The sequence below is a fragment of the Phalacrocorax carbo genome, chromosome 10, assembly GCF_963921805.1.
Source record: "Phalacrocorax carbo chromosome 10, bPhaCar2.1, whole genome shotgun sequence".
Lineage (NCBI taxonomy): Eukaryota > Metazoa > Chordata > Aves > Suliformes > Phalacrocoracidae > Phalacrocorax > Phalacrocorax carbo.
The window spans coordinates 5,918,065-5,937,031 of NC_087522.1; the positions used below are offsets into that span (position 1 = coordinate 5,918,065).

Below are 18,967 nucleotides of genomic sequence, written 5' to 3' on the forward strand. Positions count from 1 at the left end.
GCCTCGCGCGGCGGCGCCTACCAACTGGCGAGGGGGGGCTCCCCTGCCCCGCCGCAGCCTCTGCCTAGCGCCACCCTCTTCCCGCTCCGCTCAGAGGCAGCTGCCGTCCCCTTCGCTGCCCGCTCCTCACTCAGCCAGCGGCGGATTCCGCTCCTTCTCACCCCACAGCACCCGTGGATCCCCCCGTTTCGTGCCTGGCCGTGGTTGAGCCCAAGATGGCGCCTCCCTCCAGTCTACTGAGGTGGGGCTCGGTCGAACCATTTTTCTGGAAGCAGAAAGCGAGCGGCGCCGTGACATTTAACTACACACACGTAAGCGTGAAGCCTTCCTGCGTTTTCGGCAGCTCAGCGATTTCGCTGCCCAGCGCCAGGCGGAAGGTGACAGGACAGCACACTGACGGGAAACCTGCCCGCCGCCCCCCTAGAAACCTTCCACCATGCGCTCGCCCGAAGGCTAGCGGTACCCGCGCGGGCGCTACCAACCTTATGCTTGGGGGAGGAGCCGGTCCGCGCTGTGCTCGGGCCCGGCGAGCGCGGGGGGGCAGCGGCAACCTCCCCCTGCCTGGGCGTCGTGGTACGGCCCGACGGCTGCCGCCACATCAGCCCCAACGCGACATGGCGGGCGGGGGCTTTCCGCCTGGGTCGGGGCTGTCAGCCGATGTCGGGGGCTGCCCGCCGGGCCTCCAGCTACGGCAGCGGCTTGGTAGCTCGCAGCCAGCCACGCCCGGGCCAGCTGTGGGTTAAATGTACTAGGCCGTCTTCGAGCGTTTTAATAGTCTCGCCGAAACCTCTGTGGTTTTTAAATAACATTTTTCGTGAGGTAGAAAGTGACGCTCGCCGTCCCGCGCCGCCGGTGCGACACTCCGGTTGGCGGGAGAAGCCGTCCAGAGGAGCAGTGAACCTGATCGAACACGGCAATCTCTCGGTACAGTGGTACAGGCAGAAGGACAAGGCGAATAGCCCTCTCTAGTGTTTTCCAGTAATCTGAAGTGTTACCTTGCATAATCTTAACGTTTTAGTATGACTTAAACTGGTAAAGTTCTCTCCTGTTGGCTACCAACATGACCAGCTTTCTGAGAAAGCTGACCTCTCGTCCTCGATGAAACCGTTACCTTCTGTCTAGGCCACCCCAGGCTGACGCAAAAATGTGTGGAGCGTCATTTTCATCAGTGTGCATGCTAGTAGGATACACGGAAAGTGGCATAGGGAACCTGGAACTTGTCTTGGATACCATCTTGAGGTTTCACTGACAGTTTTAGAGGAAAAAGAGCTGAACAGTTCTTAAGGAATAGTTAATCTGTGTACACTTCCAAGATTGTGTAGGGTTTTTATTAGCCCAGTGCTTTCAATCAAATCATCACAATATAGTAAGAATTCCAGCATTTAAAGAATGAGCAGAACAGGTATTTGAATTAGCATTTTAAATTTAGACGCTGTCTTACATTGCAGTATCTTTCATGTTTTGATAAAACCTTGAGAGAAGATACTAAAAAAAGCCAAGAAACCCGAGTTTTGTAATTTATCAGCTAGTCACAAGATGGCATCCAAACTCCATTCCGATTCAGTTGGCTGAGCCTGTTGATTGCGTTTTAAGCGAAAGGCAATCCTTATCAACGGTAATGCTGACTGGTACTTCGTGCAGTTATTTGTATTTTCCCCTCGTTATATCATGGTAGTTGACCAGACTTTGACTTCTTGGTTTGCAGCAGCATTGACACACTAAAGGGTAAAGAAAACACTGTTACCTCTCCTACCGTCGTAACCATATAGTTTTCCAAGTGTGAGGATGTGCTGTGGTTCAATCTGTAGTCCCAGCTGGGTCCTCGGGATTACGTGGCTCTTCCAGGAGCGTGTATGTGGTTTCTCTCACCTGTGTTTCACCACTGTCACAATTGCCTGTATTGTTGGAATGTGTAGGTTTTGCGTATTACCCTTCTTCCTGTTAGCAAGCTAGCTACTACTTTTACAATCACTTTGGTTAAACACTGAATCTAAATGCTGGATCCTCCTTTCCTGCCTTTGCATGGTCTGCTATTTGCACTCCCTCTTACTTTACATCAACTTTTGATTTATCTTTTCTTCCTTCCTTCCTTCCCCCTCTCCTTTCTTCTATTGAAACTTCCCTTCAGGCCCTGTGCTACTATCTCACTGCTGTTCTTTGTCTTCCAGTCCTTACTCAGCAATCTGAGGGTGAGGTGGAACAACTTTTAAAACCAGAGATTTTGGCACTAGCTGCTGGAGCCTGTTCCTGTAAGTATTCCATGGGCAGAATTCCTAATAGATGAGAAATTTCAGGGAAGAAGTCTACCAGGAATGGCTTTTCGTAATGCAACTGTCAAACCAGCACTGCCTCATGAATTTTACTGAGTGCAAGTGATCTGACAGTAGTGGTGCTGACAGCACTGATTCCTAAACTGAACTCTGAAAGGGTAACCAAGCTCTTATGGCCTGTATGAAATTTTATCTAATACTGATAGGACGTGCACAGAATGACGCACTGAAAGGCCGGGGCCTCAGGCAGGCACGTACTTTTGCATTACATTTGTTACCTGGAACCTGCTGACGCGTGCCCTTTCTTCCTTTCTCTAGTGAGTGTAGTTTCCTTATGCTTTAGGTTTTCCAGAAGCTTTTGCTGCATTTACAGCAAATATGGAAGTATTCAATAACTTACGTCAAGCACAATCTTTCTGGCCCTGTTAAAAAATTATTTCTGCAAGTGAATTATTTTTCACGGTGTTTTTCTTCAAGACTTCTCCCATGGATTGCAAAAGCAATCTTCAGTTGAGAATGTCTTATTTATACCAAATAAATAGTTATGCTATTAGCTTAAGTACAGACCAATCAAAAATCTATAGCTAAATGAGAACGTGTTGATTCCTCCATTCATTTTCTCAAAAAATGCTATATAGGCGAAAACTGTAGCGCTTAGTTTTCAGAAGTGCTGAGCACGCAAAACTCTCCACTCAGCTGCTGTATAAACATGATTTGAAGGGCCTCTCAGCTTAAATAATGCCATGCTTTTTTAATTTTATACACAGCTTTAGTCTGCACCCACGCTTGTGGGGATCGCAGCTGAAATAGCACTGAGGCAAGAGGCAGAAAAGAGGAGAATCACTCAAGTCATTCACATCCTTGTAGCAGCACGAGAAGTTCCAAGGGAGAGCATTAGGATTGTAATTGCTTACGCCTGAAATAATTCTCAGTTTATAATTTTCTGGTTTAGTTCTCTGTGCATATAGTGGAGATAATTATCTATCTTCCCAAGATTAATAAATATAAGGAACATTAATTAGTGAATGCATCCAATACTTTGGATATTAAAAACATTAGGCATCATTATGGATTGGTAGCATCTTAATCTGGAGGTCCAGAATCTATACATATTTTTGTGTCTCGCTTTTTTCGTGGCGTTTTCAGGAAAACCACTGTACAAAACATGTGTCTTACTTTTACCGGTGTCAACCATATCATTCCTGACTAATAAAGTACAGGAAGTGGGGAAAAAAATTACTAATAAAATGAGAGGCATTCATACCTGAAATTCTTATTTTTTATGCAGTTTTAAAAAGTGTCTTTGCATTCCAAAGGCTCATATTTCTGTGCTTTCCTGAATAGGTCAACGATCGTTTCTGCCATATTTATCTTTATTAGTGCATTCCTTCTAGGGCATGGTATAAAGTGCTACAATGGCTTTTCCTTCTGAAAAAATTAAATATCTGCTCTAACTTATATTTGAGAATATTTCATAAAAATCCAAATGCATCCAAAATATCAAAAATATTGAGTGTAGGGAACACCCTGACTGATAGACTAGACAGCAGCAGAAATTAAATGCTGTAGAAAAAGATAACTCAATGAAAGAAAGTATACCAAGAAGTTGTCTTGGAGTGTCTCATCTGACTTGAAATACGAAATACAGCCTCCCCGCCGATCGCCACATGACTGGGAGGACTGTCTTGTGACCACTACCAACAATTTATTTACTTTTCGTAGCGCCCAATGACATCTGCTTGGAACTTCACCTCCCCGACAACCATCCTTTGCAGTTTTCAGGAGATAAAAAAAAAATTAATTTCTTTTTGGAATAAAGCCTATAGTAAGCCCATGAGCCGATCGCTCCTTTTTGTATGCTTTACGATGTTTGAAAGGCTTGTTACTAATCTCCAAGTGGTTTAGAAGTGCTTTGAGCCATCGACTCCGCAGCAGGGACGGCGTATTGCCTCTCCGGGCGTCTGAGCCCCTGTCGTGACAAAGCCGGCACGCGCCCGGCAGCCCTGAGCCCCCGGACTGGAGTGTGTTGCCTCATCAGGGACGTTATCGTGAAGTGCTGTCACAAGTGATGGTTACTTTGACATGGCGCAATCTCAGGCCTTGACCTGCCGCTGGAGGAGGCGGCTGCGTTGGGGCATCGCGGTGCTGGCGGGGGTCAGAGACCCGCCGCTCTGCTGGGCGCCGGTGCGGAACGCGGGCAGCGGGGGCGCGCTGCGGGTGCGGCCGCCCGTCGCGGGGTCGTGCAGCGGGGGCCGGCGAGGGCCACCCCGGGCGAGGAGAGCCCGCCCAAAGCCCCCGCTGCCCCTCGCCCGCCGCCTCGGCCCCCCGGGAGGCGGCCTCTCCCCGCCCGCTCCGCCCGCGCTGACAGGCGGGCGCTGCGGAGGAAGGGGAGGGCGGCCGCCGGGCCCCGGCCTCACATGACTGCCTGCTGCCGCGATGGACGGCGAGGCGCCCGCAGGCACCCGCACAGGTACGGCGCGGCGGGTGCCCGCAGGGCGGGAGCGGGGGGGCGCCGCCGTCGCACCCCTTCCTCCCCTTCCTCCCCTTCTTCCCGCCGGCGGCTCGGGGAGGGCGACGGGGCTCCGCGGGTGGGGTCGGGGCCGCTCCCCCTGCCAAAACCTGAGGTAAAAAGGTGCCGCCTTTTTCTTCTCCCCCTCGGCCGGGCCTCGGCGGAGCCTGTTTCGTGCCGGCGGGGGGGCTCAGCCTGCCGGGGAGCCCCCAAGGCGGGGACCGGGCGCGAAGCAGAACCTCTCCTCTCGAGGGTCCTGCGACTGAGCCTTTTGCGGGTGCTGAAACGGCTTCATTTCGTCTCCTTATACCCCACCCGCTCGAAGGGACCCGGCGGCAGCCGAAGGCACGCGGGGACAATTGGCGAAGCGGCTCGGTGGGCGCTGCCGGAGCCAGCCCCCGACAGGGGCCGTGCCTCCTCCCCTTACTGACCCGAGCCAAAGGCAGATCCAGCGTGAAAAGCAGCAGCTCGAAACGCTGAAGTTTTAAGAGCGTGCAGCTGAATCTGGGATGAAGAAACGTGCAGCCAAATGCTGCCAGCACTTGTTGTGAAATGAGAAACGGAGGGGAGCTCCTGGGTGGATTGAGAAAATAACATGCTGGGCTCATAACAGTCAAACTGAGGGAAACCGGATAATACAGTTCTCTAAAGTTCTCTTAAAGTGGCTAAAGTTTCATACTGGCAATTACTACTCTGCATAGTATTTTTTTTTCCTCTGGAATGAAAAACTAGTAGAGGTTACAAGTGGGTGAGCTTTATGCAGGGGAGAAGTGGTTTGGTTGGATTATATTCATGAGTCAGTGTGAGTGTGCTTTTGATAGGCCTGTGATGCTCCTGATGCAGATAATGCTTATAAATAAATTATTTTGGAATATTTCTGTCCAGGACTGGTGTAAGATATTGGGATATTGAACAGCAGCCTTTGTGGAAAAAAATGTCCTACTGTACCAAAGAGAGAGCTTGTTCAGGTATGTCTGTTATGGATTTACCATCTGCTTCAGGAGCCTTATAGAGATAATGCAGTTGTTTCTGAGTAGAGTGTTCTTGATCTGATTAACTTTTGCACTGGTGGTGGTGCTTCTGTAACTCTCTGATCTACTCAGCCTTATTTAGAAAACTTGGCTTTCTTTGACAAAGCTTACATTGTGAATGCTGAGGGAAAGTATCTAATGGTCTTAGCATAAGAAAAATAATGCTGTGAAAGCAGGAATGTTTTTATTTTTGGCACCACGATGCGGGTTCAGTGATCTTGGAAGCTTCATACCCATATTTACTTTTCTGGAGATCAGTGAGTATTCCAGGAGGATCTACATCTCCTGAGTAGCAATGAGTCCTGACAGGGGCTGTTGATGACCTCCTGTGACAGCACATGCAAATGCTGTCTTTTTTTATTTTGCAGGCTTAAAAGTACTTTAACACAACCAAGGGAGAAAAGAAAAAGGATAATGTCCAATGCATTAATATCAGTTTTGCAAAGTCGTTTGTATTTACTTTTTTTTTCTTTTCCTCTTGCTCCCATCTGAGCCTGTTTTGCAATGATTGCAGGGAGCTAATCCAGGTGTGTTGGCTGGGGAGGGAGGTGGATGTCTCTTCTTCTGTGGGGTAAATCTTTAACTGTGTGTGCAGCCTGCAGGAGGGCTTGGTAGGGAGGGCTGTACCAGTTGGAGACAGTAGAATGGACACGTAACCACTCTGATTTCCCACCCCGTCTTCAAGTTTTAGTGACTTGATGCAGGTTGATGGAGAGAAATGTGTCAGTTACAGACGTGTGGGACTAGTACAAAAGAAGGGGAGCTTTGGTGATTGCTTTTCAGCAGAATTTGAGATGTGAATGAGCTTGTTCTAACTACAAAACATGTGAAAAGACCATTGGGAAACTGCTGTGTGTGGAGTGGCATGCTGTTTTTTTAATGCCTGAATACTAAGATCAAGTTTTTCCCCAGTGTAATTAAGAGGGTGAGAAATGTGCAGGGAAGATGAGAAGCAAAACAAAAAGATAAACAACTACTTCTAATGGTGTTTTCTTGTCCTGTATAAGGAAGGATGATTGTAGAAACTTGGCGATTTTATAGTTAAGCTAAAATGCCCTTGTAAAAGTTTCCTGGAGAACAGTTGTATGTGTTATTTCTTGTTGGGTTACTTTTTTGGGTCCAAATTTTTACACTTCCATATTCATTGTTAGAGCTGGGTGTGAAAAATGATAGTTTAGAAATCTTCCATTGAGAGCTGGGAAACTGCCCTAGTGAGGATTTGACTTTTTGTCTCTGCAGTCTTTGGGAATATTCCTCGATGGACTTTTCTCCCCTAATCCTGTTACTCCTTCAGTGTGTCTCCGTCTCACTTCATTGTGTTTGCTACAGTTTAGGACTATGGCTCTGTGGCTGGCTTGTGAAGGGAATGTGTTCCTTGTATTCCCAGACTTTGGGAATCGATTGATCAATCACTTGATGATCTAACAGTGTAGTTAAAAGAACAGGGTACTAAGCTTAAAGTTAGTTCTTTGTTCTGTCACACAGATTTACTGTGTGACATTGGAAGAAGATAACTTGGTGCTGGGCTTTTTTTTCCTGCTGTAGTATGTGATTGTGATATTTTCAGAAGCAGTTAGAGGTGTACAGCTGTAGGGGAACACAGAAATGCTAGTGCTTTTTAATTATTATTAAATAAAGCTTAGATAACCTCACTTGACTTTTTTTGAGTTGTGCATTACTTCCCTGCTTCATCCGGAAAAGCACCAAGTGCTGAATAACAACCTGAAACTTGGTTGGTTGGGGTTTTTTCCCAACTAGAAAAAAACCCCCAAAACCATAACTACCCGCTACACCTCAGAAACAAAGAGGAAAAAAAAAAACCCAAACAAAAAACCGAAGCCCCAAAACAGACCAGCCACCAGAGGATGCGTATTTGGTATCCGTGCTTGAGAAAGCTGTGGGTTTTTTTCAAGGGGAAAACCAAAATGTTAGAGCCTGTTTTCCAACATCTAATTTTATGATAGTATGTGTATTATTTTATCTTGTGTTGTTTTGGCATTGGATGGCTTGTATTTACAAGTCAACTGTTGGGAGGGAGAAGGAAGGATGCTATTGCACCATCTCTTAATTAGAACAAAGCTAAATCTGGTTACTTTTCTTGAATCTAGTAAGAAATACGGGCGCCTCTGCCACATTGAACATAGATCTGTGTATTGGTTAGATTTGTTAATTGAAACAGACTGATTCCTTTGTGTTGCTCCTTTCTAAATAAGAATTGCGTGGTTTAAAATTCCTTAAAAAAACCCAAGCAAGTTGCATACAGTTGTCTCAAAACATATGTAAAGGCCTTAATAGGAAGAAAGTGTTTGTTTTTGGTTTTGTGTGAGTTTTTTTTGTGGAACTTCTGTTTTTTTCTTGTTTTTAGGGTATTTTCAAATTATGTAAGAATCAACAACAAAAAAAAAGGGCAAGGAAGGGAATCTCTTTGGAGTTGTAGCTGAAATCTGCACCAGTTTTCCGAGAGGTTGATGTGGACATTGGATTCTGGAATTATGGAGGAATGCGTTTGACACAATAAGGGGGAAAGGCATTTCCATAATTCCTGAGGCTTTTCATGAGAAGACAGAAAGGAAAAGGAAATGCTGATGAATGATATTTACATTTCTGCTTTAGTATTCCTGGCCCAGGAGTCTGTAGTGGAGCCTTTGTGCCAGGGAGAAATCTGAGGTATTTGCGTACAAAAAGAAAAAATAATCAGTTCTGGTACTCCCCTGTGTTTCCTGTGAGTTGGATCACCTCTGCTCCGCAAGGCCGTGGAGATGGAGAAGAAATCTTAGCTATTTTTCCTAAAGGCTTTCCTTCCTTTCAGATTCCTTTTTCCTTCCAGAAAATCTGCTATTAATATAACAAGTAATTCTATGCCACCTTCTACTTAAGTGTGTCTAATAAATTTAGCTCATTAGCACCCTCGTATAATAAAGAGTTGTTAGTAGCAACCATCTGTAAAATGGAGATAAAGCCTCTGAATTTGGTTGGCAGAACTTAAGTCAGGGAGGGAGATCTGTATTGTGATTTACCATCTACGCTACCAGCCCTTGCGTTGCCCTTTTCTTCTCTATGTGCTTACTGACATGTAGAACCTGCGTGCAGCTCATCGGATGGTTGAAATTCTACTTTGGATTTCATCAACGCATGAATTTAGGAAAACTGATTGACAAAACCAGTAACTCTGTGGAGGGCAGATTGTTGTCTAGTTCCAAATGGGAGTGAGGAACGTCGGGCGCTAACTAAAGCGTGACGTGTGGTATAAAGTAGCAAAGCTTTCTACTTCAGTTGCTCTCTGGGTAAGTTTCTCAACTACTTTCAGTCCAAAGGCTACCTGACTTGCTACCAAAAAAAAAAAGGTATTATGCAGTGTTTTCATAAGTTTGGGGTTGTTTGTTTTTTTTTTCCTTTACAACCAAACAAAAATTAGGCTATGCTTTGAATGCCTCTTTAAACTTATTTCTGGTCATCTTTTTGTCTGCATATGTATGCATATATGTATTCTTTTTAACTTCTATAGCAAATTGTTTTCAGTGTTATCAGGCCACTTCCTGGTATCGTGTTGACAACAGATTGAGAAACTGCTTCAGCAAAAGGCTACCTTGCACAAAAAAGCTGATTTTATTTTGTCTGCTTTCCTGTGTTCCAGGGGGCCATTCCATACCGCATTTCTGTATTCACTTACTGCTCTCTGTATGTAAACTTCCCTAGATAATGATCTGCTGAAACCGAAGGGAATGTTTTCAAAATTAGCTGTTCTGGAGCAGAGGGTGCGTGATGGGAAGCGTTAAGTGTTCTGTTACAATGCATGTAAATCCTTTTACTGGTTGAACACAGGAGCTCATACCAATGAGTTCCCACTATTATCCAGCATTCCTGGCCGGGGCTCTTGAGGCTGTTCCTGAATTGACTCTTTAGCAAGTAGAATGAAAAATGGGCTGAAGAATAGCTTCAGTATATATTGCTCGGCAGGGTTAGTGTTAGTGCCGCAATAAGTGTTTTCTAAAACAGGTTAACAGCTGTTGCAAAGTCATCTTACTGTGTTCTCAGGCCACTGTTTGAGGGTGTAAATTCACTCCAAGTGTCTTGTTGATATGGAACACGCTGAGATTATTAATTAAAAAGTAATTATTTAAACTTGTTTGTATGGTTGTCTGATTTGTATGATTTCACTTTAGACAAGGTTGAGATCTAAAGAAGCTACAGAATATTTCAGGAAGAGCCAAGTGTGCGAACTGCTGATAAAGAGAAGGTATTTCCTGCAGGTGAATTTTGGAAAGCAAACTAGATAATGACTTGATGAAAACTGGCAAAGTTTTACAAATGAAAGGAGCAACATGACTGAATTGTCAAAGGAACGCTGAGTCTTGTCTAGATCTCTCTCTGGGGCTTCGCTTTGTAGTTGTCTTACCAGGTAACGTGGGTTCAGATCACTGTAATGAATCTGAGAGTCCTTTGCAACATCAGTTCGGCTGATCATGCTGCAGGTTCCAGGACTTGCAGATGAAATAATTAAGGATTCATGGCTCATCCTATAAATCTTTTCTCCTGCTACCTATCTTTTGTCACTGAGGATTTCAGTAGCTTATCAGACAGTGCTGAGCCCCAGTGTAGAGAACAGTTTGTGCTATGAGAGCCCTGCTCTGTTTGTTGGCCAGCAGGAAGATGGAAAGCAGGGAGAGTGATTTTGTAGGCAAAAGGAGTGTTGTATCAGTACAGACTGGCACTGCTCTTGGGGAATAGGTGCGTTGTGGTTTGGTTAGTCCGTCTTTGGGAGGCCGACGTGCCATGACTGCCTCTGCAGTGTGAGTCAGTGGTTTAGCAACACAGAGGACAGTGGAATTGTGTGTAAGTGTGTGTGCATGCACTGGAGGAATAGCAAAATTGCCTGTGTCATGTTGCATTTCATTTATGTGTCTTAAGCAATTAAAACCAAGAATTACAAGGGTGTGCACCCAGAGACCCGCTGCTCTGGAGAGCGAGGCTGTTCTGTGCTTTCCGTAGTTCTTTTTGTATGTATTTTTGACACTCTTGATAGTGTGGTTTATTATACCTTGCTGCCCCATCAAGGGTCAGGTGGGCGAGGATTTTTCCACACTAGAAAATCTTTTCCGTTGCTATCTGTATTCTGAATTTTCGTTCCTTCCTTTCCTTTGCAGTTCAGCATCTGTCTGAAAAGTGGATGTAAGGTACGTTATCACTTTATCCAGCAGTATCCCATGTCAACACGGAATTAGCTTGCATTATCTTACCACAGATTTCTGGCAAGCAACTGCAACTTTTAGAAGCTGTATGTAGGTGGGGTTAGTAGGTGATACATTAGTCTATTAAGTCAGAGGTGTTAAGACTTGCTTCTCTGAGTCACGTTACCAGGAATCTGAAGCCTGCTGAGACGTGGGATACGGTCATTTGTCCTGGATTTCGTTTGGTTTCCTTAGGCTTAAGGAACAAAGAATGAAGTGTCTGTTCTGAAGCTGTGTATCTGAGGAATCGGAGAGTACCTGTTTTCCCCATTTATCAGGGCCTAGATCCCATGAAGGAACAGGTGGAAAATCCTTATCAGGAGGAGGGCAGGGCTTTCAAGTTAAGGATGTGAGTTCTTATCTTCCCTGGGATAATTTCTTACACATTTATCAACTTTTTGAACTACAGATCAAAGCTTAAAGAAACGGTTCTTGCTTCTATCGTGTTACTGTCTCTTTGTGTTCTCAGAATTTTAGATATGTTTAAGAAGGGGTGTAACTTCAGCACAATGGCAAGGTAGGCATGATTAATACTGCCTAGCTTTTCTAGGTAACTTTTCATCAGTGGATTTGACTTGCTTTAAAAGAGCTTGCTTGCAGTATCCCTCTTAAACAGATATATACAGAGAAGAGGCAACACGCCTGTTCCAGAACTCAGGTATGGGTTGAATAGATTCCAGGGTTATAGCCACATTTTTTCACCCTGTTTCTTATGAGTGAAATGTGTAGGAAAAAACAGGATTGCTTTGAAAAACAATGTAAGCTTAGTTTACAGTTGTATAATATATGTAGTTATGAAGTTGAGATAATGCGCCGCAGTCAGTCATTTGATAAGAGAGCATTCTGAATCATTACCTTTGCCCCTTCTTTGATGTAGTTTGTCCTCCAGGGCCAAATTCTTAAGAGCCATGTTTTTTCACTTTTGTGTCTGGCTGAGAATCATTTAGAATCTCTCTGTCCAAAGCTGTCCAGCTATGGTTGAATTCACTGTAAACAGATGTTTGGGTTTTTTTAGCTACAAGGAGTGGAATAGGTATATTTGAAAGGTTTTGCCAGAGCTTGCTGTGACTGAGGGATTGTTGCGTTGGTAGCCCTTATTAGGAACCCTTTTTCCCTGCTCTTGAACTTGAGCATATTGACATAGTAAATTATTGTAATTCATGCCCACTCTAGCATACTGTCAGAGTGTTTAATAAAATTGTGTCAAATGAAGTGTCTCCTTCCTTTGTAATGACGTGTAAAATTAATGTGTTAAATTTCTGCAGCACAGTAAAATAACACATTTTTTTCCTTCCATGCGTTGTTCTAGGCAGGATCCAAAAGTGCTGAGCAAGGGTTTCGTTCATTTTGGCAGATCCTGCTGTGGTGGGAGCTGGACAGACAGGAAATGCAGGCCTCTTAGCTGATTCACAGGACAAATTTGGCCTGTGATTCTTCTTTTGCTTAGTAGAGATGTCTTTCTGACTCTCTATAATTGGTGGTGCTCCTGGGTATTGTGAAAAGGGAGGTACCAATGTCCTGAGTGTGTGCGAAGTAGCATAGCCTCCCTGGGGGAGTGGCTTGACTGTTGTTCTGGTTGTGTTGCACCACTGTGGGAGCACTGAGCAAGGGAACAGAATATTTTAAGGCTACTTTTTTTCACTCTATCTTATCAGGTCTACTGGACTGTTTTTCCCTTTTTGTCTTCTAGATTTGGCAAAGCCTCCAGTGAATGAACCGAGGGAACCGGAACAGTTTCTAATGCAGGCGCCCCAGGGAAATCCACTGCTGCTTTCCCACACCCTACAAGAGCTATTGAGCAAGGACAGTGTGCAGGTGGAGCTTATACCTGAGAAGAAGGGCCTTTTTCTGAAACATGTGGAATACGAGGTTTCCAGCAAGGTAATGTAAACAAGCATTGGTCTTGGTGAGAGTATGTCCTCTTAAGAATGTGCAGTTGCTATTGGCAAACTCTCATCTAATTTGATAAGTGTGTTGGGTGATGCTGGTTTTGAGTAGGCCACTTGTATGGGCTTACCTTAAATGCAGTAGCACTGCTTTCTTGACCTGGGCTTCTGCAGTACAGAGCATCTTCTGACTGAGGTCTGATGGGTGGTCTGCTAGTTTACTCAATTGAAACCTGAGCTTTGTGCAAAAGCAGATGTATCTAACATTGAAAAGTGAATGTTATCATAACAGATTGGTGTAGGCGACTGGATATTTCAAACTATTTTAAGCTAGTGAAGAAATGTAGTTGGCACTGCTAAACTGAAATCCTTTACAAACAGAAAAGGTACTGCAAATCCTTCTGCAGAGACTAGGCCACTTCCAGTTTACTTGCCCCAGTCCTGACCTGTAGGTTCCACTCGTGGTGTAAGAGAAGATTGAAGATGATGATTCTTTTCCTATTTACAGAACGGTCAGTGAAATAGCTCTCCAGTGTGTGTTTTTTCAAAAAGGAAATCTGTCCTTTTCAAAGTAGACCGTGAGCAATTTACATCTCCCAGGCCACCAAAACGTCAGTTATTGAGTAGTGCTCAAACTCTTGTAATCGCTGTTGTATGTATTTAGAGACACATTTGGGTTGCTTGTCTGTATTGATGTTTGGGGCTTTAGGTGTCTTAGATTGGCACCTGTAAGTTTGTCCAAGACTGTTGTGAGGGGGAAATGGCAGATGGTGAATGCTTCTGTGGGCTTTCTAGGACTTGGTGTTTATTCTTGCCTGTGATTTCAGGGCGCAGGACTCGGTGACTCTAGTGGTCTCTCTAGATTTTGAATTTGGGAACCCATTGCCAGATCCTTTCAGTTGCTGTCATCTCCCTTGTGGTTGTAGCTGTAGAATGATACTTCTGCAAAAAGAAGCATATTGCCCTTGAGTTTCATCTAAGACCTGCAACACAAATCAACATCAGATTTCAAAGCAGACAGAGGGAGGCCCTAGGGGGTGTGTCCGTTGCACTCTGGTTATGCCTCACTGCTTTGTTTTTGAAAATGCATAGTGCCACGATAAGTGGTGGATGATGTGCAGTGCAATGCAAATGTAGTGAGAATGGTGTGGGGTCCTGACCTTGGGACTGGACTAGTGTTGGGAGCCTGCTGAAGAGGGGAACGCCACGATGAGGCCAAGGTGAGGGGTGGAACTAGGTGAAAACTTGGTGGTTACCCCTTGCTTAGCCCACAGCCCCAACTGTGCGGACTCTAATAACATGCCCTGCCACTCCCTACACTGCTTATCAGCTGCCAGAAAATTAGGCCTAAACTTATGTCAAGAGCCTAGACAGTTTCTAACAGAACACCCTGGGGGAAGTATTTAAACCAAATCAAGCAGCTGTCATCCACTGATAACTAAACACTAATCACAAGCACAACTCGTGATTGAGGGTTTAGTTGTGTGGCTCCTTTAAATTATAGAAGCATGAACATTTTTGCTGAACCATGAGGCCTTCTTCCCTCCTTGCCCCTCATTTATCTACCCAAACAGCCCCTGTTCAGCTACAGGAGTCACAGCAGGGTGTGCTGTGGTGATTAAGACTCTGGGTACAACAATACGTGGAGACTAGGGTCTTCACACCAGCTATAAAATTGGAGCATGGGAGTAACTGAGTGGAGCTCCCTCTCAGCTGGTCTGAGACCCCCACCACCTTTGACTTTGCCGCAGACTACTGGAACACCAAACAGGTTGTACTCCCCTCCCCCCCATTTTTATGTATCTTGCTCTACCAATTTCTGTCTTATTATGTAGTGGGATTACTATATAGGTTAAAATAACTTGTTTAAGAACGGTGGAAAATATAATAAAATTGTGGTATATGTTAACCGCCTGGCATCTTGTCAGTGAAGTGTGTTAACAGACAGAATCTGTCTCGCTGTGGATAACAATCCAGGAACAGTGCATGGCATGGGTATAGTGCTGTGTAGTCCTTCTTATTAGCTGCTCCAGTAGTTGAATCTGTAGTAGTAGTGGGGGGGAGTTGTGGGGTTTTATTTATTATTGTTAAAGGGTTTCTGCCTCCTAAGTGTCTTGTTCTAGCAGCTACCTAACTCCTTTTCAAATGAAAAAGCAATTTCTTTGGCCTCTTCTACATATTGATCTAAGAAATGCAGAGTGAAGGACTAAGGCTTTAAAGGGACTTTCTATCTTTGTTTATAGATCTAACATCAGCAAGAGGTGTCTGTTTCTTTTGTGAGGTTCACTTAAACCATCTGTCATTTGGGCTAATACTTAACATGATCTAAGACTCTTGCCACCTCTGGATTTGAAACTGATTTAGTGAAAGTCCCTAAGAGCTAGAGGTCACGGACTTGCAGTACTTCAAGAAAAGAGCTCTCTACAGCACTATTTCTAAATGTTCTGTCTAGATTGGAAGACCAGAGAGTTCGAGGGAGTCACGGTATGGAACCGTGGCAGATTTAGGGATATTTGTGATTTCTTGGGAAACCTCTTCCTCTTCATTGTGTAGTCTCTTTCGTCTTGTGTGTGAATGAAATCTGACTTATGTTTTTAACTGAAAATCTTATTCTGAAAAGGACTGTAGTTAGAAGAATGCCATCTCTATTCATAATTGAAAGGTGGCTACCTTTGCAGTCTTTTGTCCCTCCTTCCCATCACAAAGCCTCTAAAGATAAGAAATAAGTTATTTCTGCAGTCTCCATGATTTCTTTCTTTTCTTCCTTCTAAGTGCAGATGGTAGCAAAAGAAAAAAAATTATGGAAATGCAGCTGATTTTCCAGCCTGTGTATTGATTTGGTTCCTCCCCTCTCCCTCTATTGCAGAGATTCAAATGCTCAGTGTACAGGCGATATAATGATTTTGTGGTGTTCCATGAGACGCTGCTTCAGAAGTTCCCGTACCGTATGGTGCCAGCACTTCCACCGAAGAGGATGCTGGGAGGTAAACCCGGGTCTTTCTTTTGACTGGAGGGGTCGCGGTGCAAGCGTGGTCAGAGTGATACTGGTGAAAATAAATGTTTAAAAGAGTGATGGTCTTTGCTTCTGCTTGGCTCAGAAAACAACTTTGAGGTTATAATATGCATTTTGGACACGTGAATTATTACCATCCTAGAAATTCCCTCTAAGAAAGATATTAATGTAGAATTTCAGTGGGGTTTCTTTCCTTGGGAGTTCAGTATCTCATGACTTTTCTGGTAAGAGTTGAGGCATAATTCTACAGAAGAGCATGGCAGAGTTGCAGGGGGTTTGTTTTTGTTTTTAATGAAAACAGGTTATGCTGATCAGTGCTATAGTGCTACAAGTATAAAATTACTACAATACTGTTGAACAGCTGTAGCATGTATTGTAGTGTGTTGTTTTGTGAAGTGTTCAGAATAGAAAAGATCTGTGGAAATCCCCTTTGTTTTTCTATAGTGAGAGAAGAGTAAAGATTAAAAAAAATTAAAAGTCTATATTAAAAGGCTTGAAACTGCAGAGGAGCTGATTGAGTAAAACCACAGTTCTCCAGTGAGAGCATACTTGATCCTGTTGAGTTACTCTAGGGTCCTGACCTCACACACACCTAAAAAGGACTAGTGAACAGTGGTGTTAAGTGAACAGCTTCAGCACTGCCTATTATACCCTTACCTTGCGCAGAAGCCTTATGATGCAGTGGTAATCACACTTCCTCAGTTTATGTACATAAACGTGTCTTTCTGGCAAATGAACCAGCTGCCTTAAAGTAGTTATTCCCCTGTTTTTTTTTCCCCCCTGTTCTAAAAAGGAGCTTGTTGATCTGCTTAGTATAACCAGAAGCTAAAAACTGAGGCTGGAATCAGTGTCAGTTCATTCAAGTAAATTTTAGCAGTTAGAATAGAAACCAACAAGTATCCCAAGACCGAAAGCATATCAAAGCTCATTCAAGTATGTTTCTCACTAATCTGAAACAATGGCACTGGTTTAAAACTTTTATTATTTCAAATGTTGCATAACTGTACAAAATCCTGGCTTGTTTTCTACTTTATCTGCAAAAGAACAAGCTTTTCACTGTCTTGTTTCCTGCCCATGCTGCTAAGCTTAATGCATTTCAATAAATAATTGATTTCAGTCAAGGAGTCCATGTATTGCTACGGTAAAGAGGAATTGGTAAAGTGAGTAGAGCGGGGTGTATAGTGAACTGGAACAAAGCAAAATAATAGTGCTGGAAAGCTTCCTTCAGTGGTCATATACGCTTATGGTGGAACGTAAATTGTGAAGAGCTTTCTTTTGGGGTTGCGAAAACCCGTCGGTTGAATTTGACCTGATTCAGTGTTCTCAGCCAGAATTTCCACTTCATGCAACACCTGTAAGCAAAGTGACCTTCTCTGATTAATCTCAGTGGAGAGGATGCTTGAAAAGAAGCTACCAACACATATCATTTGTCAGCCACTGTTAGTTCCTTGTGCTGCTGGTGTGTTGATATTTCTATGCATTCACCGGTACATTTCTTCCCACAGATATCATACATGTAAGAAAAAACTGATAGGATTATTTCCCAAACTGTGCCAGGAATACAGTCCTAATACAGTCCAGAACTGTGCTAAGGTAGAGAGTGGTGATCGCCTTTAGTCCAGTGACTCCGCATATAGAAAAGCTGTGTAGGAAGTGGTCTCAGTAGAAATTACAAACACGAAAAAGGAAATTGAATGGGTAGTTGTTGTTTCTGAGTAGGTTAACGGACTGACAAATGAAATTGCAGGACACAGGATTTGATGGATTAGTAGACATGTGCGACTCTTGCACCCTCCTTAGTCCCAGAGAAGGGTGGGCAAAGCTACGTGCGTTTTATACTCGGTATGCTCCTCTACTAAGTTACACTCTTATTTTCTTGATGGTCTACTTTCTGCTGTCTGTCAGATGAAGGATTGGTAGCCTGCTCATTCTGGAGGACAGCAGCAAACTGAGGCAGGTCGTGTAGGAAGTGTGTAGATGGCTTCAGAAATCTCCATGTAGGTTAAAGTATGAACAAAGCAAAATCAAGACCTGCAACCCTAATGACTGAAAAATCATTTGATGGGTGATACTGTACTAAGGAGCATGACAAATAGTCCATGCAGCCAGCAAACTCCCAACTTAAAACTGAAGCAAAAGAGTAATACCCTTTCATGACACGCAAGTGGTGTCATGGATAAGTACATTCTTTTAATTTTGTTCTGTGCTGCTTTCTTTCCCTTCAAATTTATTTTAGTTTAATTTTTCATCTTTCCTGAAAAACTCGAGGATTTTTAATTTACTGCCTTACTGCAGTATCACCAGATAGAAATTATTCCTGTTTCAGGAAGATGAGCTGAACTTTTTTACTTTGACAAGTAAGGACTCTGGGTGGATGTACTGCAGGTTGCCATACAGGTCTTCCAAAGTACTTTCTGACATCTTGCATGAAAAAGATGAGCGCTGATCCTGAACCAACAACTACAAAACCCTACCCCTTTATTCTCCCTCTAGCCCCAAAATGCTTAAAAATGTGGAGGAGGGACAGTTGAAGGTACAGCACGCTGAAGGCAGTTCTTCAGAATAGTGAGCAAAAACCCCATAATTATTTGTGGAATGATGACTTTGCAAGTGGCAGTGATCTTTGTATTGGCAAGAAGCAGTGTGCTGCATTTCCCAGGAGTCCCAAACAGACAGAGATCCCCTCCAGGGACTAGCTGTGGAATTGATTCAGAGGAAGAAGAATCTTTGTATGCCCACAGTTTGTGAGTGGAGGCTTCAGGCCTTAGACTTGGTTGTTTATCCTGCTTACCTCACCCACCCCGTGCAAATAACCACACAGAGATATGTATGCTGGATTTCAGTAAGATGTAAAGAACCAACTGAAGGAATAATTGTTCTGGTGGTCAATCCAAAAGATCTGTTTTAGGGAGCTGACAGACTACAGGTAATCATTCCTTGGTTTTGTTACAGTGCTTTAGCAAGGGTTGTAAGTACAAAGAAATTATTGGACTGAGTGCTTTATCTTTTTTCTTTGTGAGCAGCAGTATG

At 43.9% G+C, this 18,967-nt stretch overlaps 1 protein-coding gene across 4 annotated transcripts in view; it reads left to right on the forward strand.

Annotated features, from left to right (window-relative positions):
- Window positions 1-117: 117 nt before the first annotated feature.
- The window catches only part of SNX8 (sorting nexin 8), a 29,152-nt gene continuing 10,302 nt past the window's right edge, over window positions 118-18,967 (forward strand). The window contains exons 1-4 of one of the 4 annotated variants that reach the window (XM_064461577.1): window positions 118-311; window positions 2,169-2,249; window positions 12,729-12,919; window positions 15,791-15,908. In XM_064461577.1, coding sequence (XP_064317647.1) covers window positions 12,779-12,919; window positions 15,791-15,908 — 259 coding nt within the window. In that variant the 5' untranslated portion in view covers window positions 118-311; window positions 2,169-2,249; window positions 12,729-12,778. Of the gene's footprint in view, window positions 312-2,168; window positions 2,250-4,459; window positions 4,741-5,664; window positions 5,748-12,728; window positions 12,920-15,790; window positions 15,909-18,967 lie in introns of those variants that run through there. The other 3 variants (XM_064461575.1, XM_064461578.1, XM_064461576.1) reach the window with 3 other exon arrangements.